Below are 4,943 nucleotides of genomic sequence, written 5' to 3'. Positions count from 1 at the left end.
GTTTGACCAGGAGCTCCAAATCATGGTTCCTCACACTGTTGAGAGCCTTCTTAAAAGCCCTCCTGACAGATGGCTCTCAAATGCACGGATTGTACAATATCAAGCTTTGCTCTTAGACCCAGCCTGTATTAAGTTCTTGTCCACTACAGCCTTAAACCCAGTCACCTTGTTAACAGATGATGACCCTGAGGCACTGCTCCATGACTGTCTTGAGCTGCCTGATGCAAAAACAAGCCTAAGAAAAGACCTCACAGACATTCCTATGGACGATCTTGATGCTACCTTATACACCAACGGAAGCAGTTTTGTCCTAAACGGGGTATGTTATGCTGGGGCAGCAGTGGTCACAAAGACCAAGTGATCTGGGCCCAAGCCTTAAGACATGGAACATCTGCCCAACAGGCAGAGCTCATTGCCTTAACCCAGGCCCTCTGCTGGGGACAAAATAAATAGGTAGACATCTACACTGACAGCAGGTATGCTTTTGCTACCCTACATGTACATGGAGCTACTTATTAAGAACAAGGTTTATTAACCATTGGTGGACATAAGATCAAAAATGCCCAAGAGATCCTAGACTTGCTTACAGCTGCATGGCTCCCTAAGAAGGTGACAGTTATTCACTGCCAGAGACACAAAAAGGTAAACTCTCCAGTGGCCCGAGGAAATGCTCTGGCAGATACCACAGCCAAGGAAGTGGCACAAAAACCAGTGGGGCCACTCAAGGCACTCTTGCCTGTCCTGCCACCCCGAGTGCTGGATCAGCCCACTTACTCTGATACAGATCTTTTGTTGGCTAAAAGCTTAAAAACCATGCCAACACAGGATGGCTGGCAAATGCTGCCGGACAGCAGGATTCTCCTTCCTAAGGCACTAGGCCGAGAGCTCATTCAACAGATACACCAAGGGACTCACTTGGGAGGAAATAAATTGGCTAAACTGTTACAGAAATCCTACTTCGTACCCAAACTAAATCAAATGACTAAGGAAACCAGCCAACGGTGTCTCCACTGTGCCCATGGAAACCCCAGCAAGATCATTTCTAAACCTGGACAGCGTGCTAAGGTATGTCTCCTGGGGAACACTGGGAAATTGATTTCACTAAAATGGGTCCAAGAAAAGGAGGATATCGCTACCTCCTTGTTTTAGTGGATACATTTACTGGCTGGAAAGATCTATGCCACCCGACCAGAGTCAGCTCTGATAGTGACAAAGAAGTTATTGACAGAGATTATTCCCAGATTTGGCCTACCCATTACTATGGGGTCCAACAATGGTCCAGCTTTTATAACCCAGGTTACCAAAAGTCTGTCCCAGGCCCTAAAATTAAAATAAAAGCTACATTGTGCATATAGGCCTCAGAGTTCAGGTCAGGTAAAAAAAAATAAATCAAACTCTAAAAAAGACCATTTCAAAACTAGGGTTAGACACCGACAAAAACTGGGTGAATCTCCTTTCTTTTGCTTTATTACGAACCCACTATACTCCCTATGTACACAGGATCACTCCCTTTAAATCTATGTATGGTCGGGCACCTCCCTTAATCCCCAAAGTGGGGGAGGAAATCCTGACATCCATTTCTAATCAGGAACTTATTAAGTCCTTAGAGGCTCTACAGTCTACTTTACAGGCTACATACTCCCTCTTCTGCTGTCAACATTCAAGACCAAAACAACTTGACAGTATACTGGCTGCAAAACCTAGCTCTCTGGTATAGATAAAAAAGTGGGATCCATCCACATTGGGACCTCACTGGGTAGGACCTTATCCTGTCATCCTGAGCATGCCCAACCTCTGTCAAGACAACTAAAAAGAGACACTAGATTCATCACACCCACATTAAGCCAGCTGCAGTGGATGACAACTCAACAAGATGGTCAATCAAAAAGACGCCCGATCCGCTCAAGGTCAAGTTAGTATGCCAGGATACAGGCCTGGCCTACCTTTCTTTTCAGTTCTTATTATACATTATGTAATACTTAAATTTCATGCAGTCAGCCATACCTGTTGTGTCTATAATTAATTCCCATGATAACATGTAGGTAAAGATGGCAAATACTCTTAATTTGTCAACTTTCTGCTTAAAACAAACCTTAAATCTTCAGTATGTTCTGAGTTCATGTCTAAGACCAGTGTACAAGCCTATAAAAGATATTAAAAATTTAACCTTTTTAAAATACATTTCTAAACCTGCCCCATATTATGACTTGGCTAATTTAGGGACCTGTCTCACGTGATGTACCACCTGGTGCCCTACATTTTGTTACCTCAAAGACTGTAGTTACTTTATTTTTTTTTAATATTTTATTTATTTATTTATTTAGTGTGTGGCCAGCTCAGCCCACCAGGGGGCAGGGCTGGCTGGCATGTGGTGCTGGGGGATTGAACCGCGGTCCCTGTGCTTTGCTTAGCTTGTTCTAAGTAGGTGCTTTAGACCACTGAGCCATCTCACCAGCGGTTGTGGGTTATTGTTAAACTGTAGTTACTTTAAATAAAACGTGTGCAATTTGTAAACTGTACTAAAAAAAGTTGTCACCAATTGTCAGGATTTCTAAATTGTTCTAGTCTTATAAAATATCCATATATAAATGATAATATATTATTGCCCACTGGATGGTTTTTCACATGCAATAGACATACTTTTAACTATATTCCAGCTTATCTGGATAGAGTCACCTGTTGTTTAAGCAGGCTGACTATAATTCTTCTGTCTCAAGATGATTTGATGCCACACCATTCGAAAGCATCATCACCCTGCAAGAGGAGAGAAGTTTGTAACATCCCTTTCCCTCCTAACTGTAATGATAAAATCACTTTCCTGTCTGATGCAGAAGCCTATGCTATGATAATCAGTGTTGTTAAAAACCTATACTTCGATAAAACAACAACCAAAAAAAAAAAACCCATATAAAACAATTGGGTTATAATGTGGCCAAAGCTCTTAATGCCACTTCAATGGCCATCACCCTACTCAATGCAGAACAAAAAAAACATAGACAAGCTATATTAGACAATCAGGCTGCCATAGATCATTTACTATTGTTTCACCATCAAGGATATAAAAAAATAAAAGCATGTGCTATTTTAATCTATCAGATAACAGCCATCAGATACAAAATCAAATAAACATACTAAAAGAGTTAGCTCAAGATATCTGTCAAGGTAATAATGGGGGGTTATTTTCAATATCCCCCTGGATAAATAATCTGATAACTGCTCTTATTGGGCCCGTGATCATATTTCTTCTGGTCCTGCTTATCAGACCTTGTATAATAAACTGTTTGACTACATATATACGACAAAAAATCTAGACAATTAAGTTAATGATGTTGAGATCTAACAATGAGCCTCTCACATCCCCAGACAATTCAAGTTATGAGGTTTAAATAAATCAAAGATTTGGTTCCTGGACAAAACCAGTGGGGAATGTGAAGGATTAAGAGAGTTTTGAGCCTTAACTGTAGAAAATTATAAAAACCCCTTGTGCTTCCACTTATCTGCTCTAAGAAATGTGTTCTCCCTTTCGGCTCAAGGCTGTTCAACAATAAATAACTGTTTCTTGTCAAGGCAGCAAACTAACACAAACTCCCTCCCCAACCATCTCCTGTAACGTAGTCAGCTTAAGATGTATCTTATAAAAATATGCACTTATCACTAAGCTGTAAAGAACCTTTCAGCTATAAACAGTTCGCAGCTGTGTCAAATAAATGTAGTTTCTGTTGTTCTGTGGTAGTAAACAAACTTGCTTACCAAACTAGATATGATTTCTGTTATAAATACCCCCCTGCTACCTATGTTTGGGGCCGATCAGCCTTCTCCAGCATAAAAAGTAGCTGACAGACCTGAGCTCAGTAAATAAAAGGCTCTATTCAAATTTATATCTGGCTGATCTGGTTCCTATGCAGAGTTGACCCATAACAGTAATGCCAAATTCTTAAACTTTGCTAATACACAGCCAATGAATTAGCACAAAACAATTCATTAAGCATGAAAGAAAGTCCAAAACAAATGACTATAAATGACAAATCACGGTTCAGTAAGGATTCCTCTTATTTAAACTTCAAAGCCAGGTAAACCTACGTGTGCAAAGGGAGAGAAGACGTACCTTGGCCAAGGGTTTCCCCTCACGGCAGTTGATCCCACCAACAAAGACCATGTTGGGCATCACAGGCTTGGGATAGTCAAAAACAAAGTCACCACGGATCAGCCAGATCGATGTGTGGCTGAAGAGGTCATATGCTGTCACGGGTGTCTGGAGAATTTCAGAGGCCATTTCTAAGGCTTTTGTGAAAAGATAACGGCAAAACACATGCTCCTCCAAGTGGAAGATATGGTTCCAAACTCTCTCGCTGAAACTCATGGCATCTGAGAAGCCCAAGAGAATTCTGGGAACGTAAGAGAGAGGAGCAGGGCACTGCGCTCCTTCTTCTAGATAATGGCAAAAGATTCCTCTGGCAAAAACAATAGATGGAAGAGAAAAATACTTGGCAACAACAAGGCCACAGCTATCAAAAGGATCCAGAAATACTGCATCAAAAGAACTCTCCTTTAGGTACTGCACTAATTTCTCGTCATTAAACAAACTCCTACAATGTGAAAAACATAATTCAAAAAATCTAAAACTTGAACCCTCTGATGTAAAAAAAATATTGCTCTCTGGATTTTTCCAATGGACATCAGCAAACTCTTTGAAACTGCGGTCCAAATCTTCCAAGGTATAAGAAGTTGAATAAGTCTTCACTGTCAAATTCAGTGATTGTCCCAGTTGCCAACTCACCTCTGGCATGACCATGACCACCTCGTGGCCTCTCTGGATGAGTTTCTCCACCACTGAGCGCATGGTGAACCAGTGGCTCCCGTCCATGGGCACCACCAGCAGCCTGCCTGCCTGGGCAAGGCCGGATGCCAGCAGCAGACACAGGCACAGAGGGAGGGGGGTGGGC

General features: G+C 41.6%; 1 protein-coding gene across 1 annotated transcript in view; it reads right to left on the bottom strand.

Annotated features, from left to right (window-relative positions):
• Positions 1 to 4,937, bottom strand: part of LOC101575991 (UDP-glucuronosyltransferase 1-8) — a 200,441-nt gene extending 195,504 nt beyond the window's left edge. The window contains exon 1 of the mRNA XM_023722287.1: positions 4,106 to 4,937. Within this exon, the coding sequence (XP_023578055.1) occupies positions 4,106 to 4,864 (759 nt within the window). The 5' untranslated portion in view covers positions 4,865 to 4,937. The remainder of the gene's footprint in view (positions 1 to 4,105) is intronic.
• Positions 4,938 to 4,943: the final 6 nt, after the last annotated feature.

Source organism: Octodon degus, unplaced genomic scaffold, assembly GCF_000260255.1.
Source record: "Octodon degus isolate 3935 unplaced genomic scaffold, OctDeg1.0 scaffold00089, whole genome shotgun sequence".
Lineage (NCBI taxonomy): Eukaryota > Metazoa > Chordata > Mammalia > Rodentia > Octodontidae > Octodon > Octodon degus.
The sequence above is the reverse complement of the archived record's forward strand: the minus strand, read 5'-3'. Positions and strand labels throughout refer to the sequence as shown.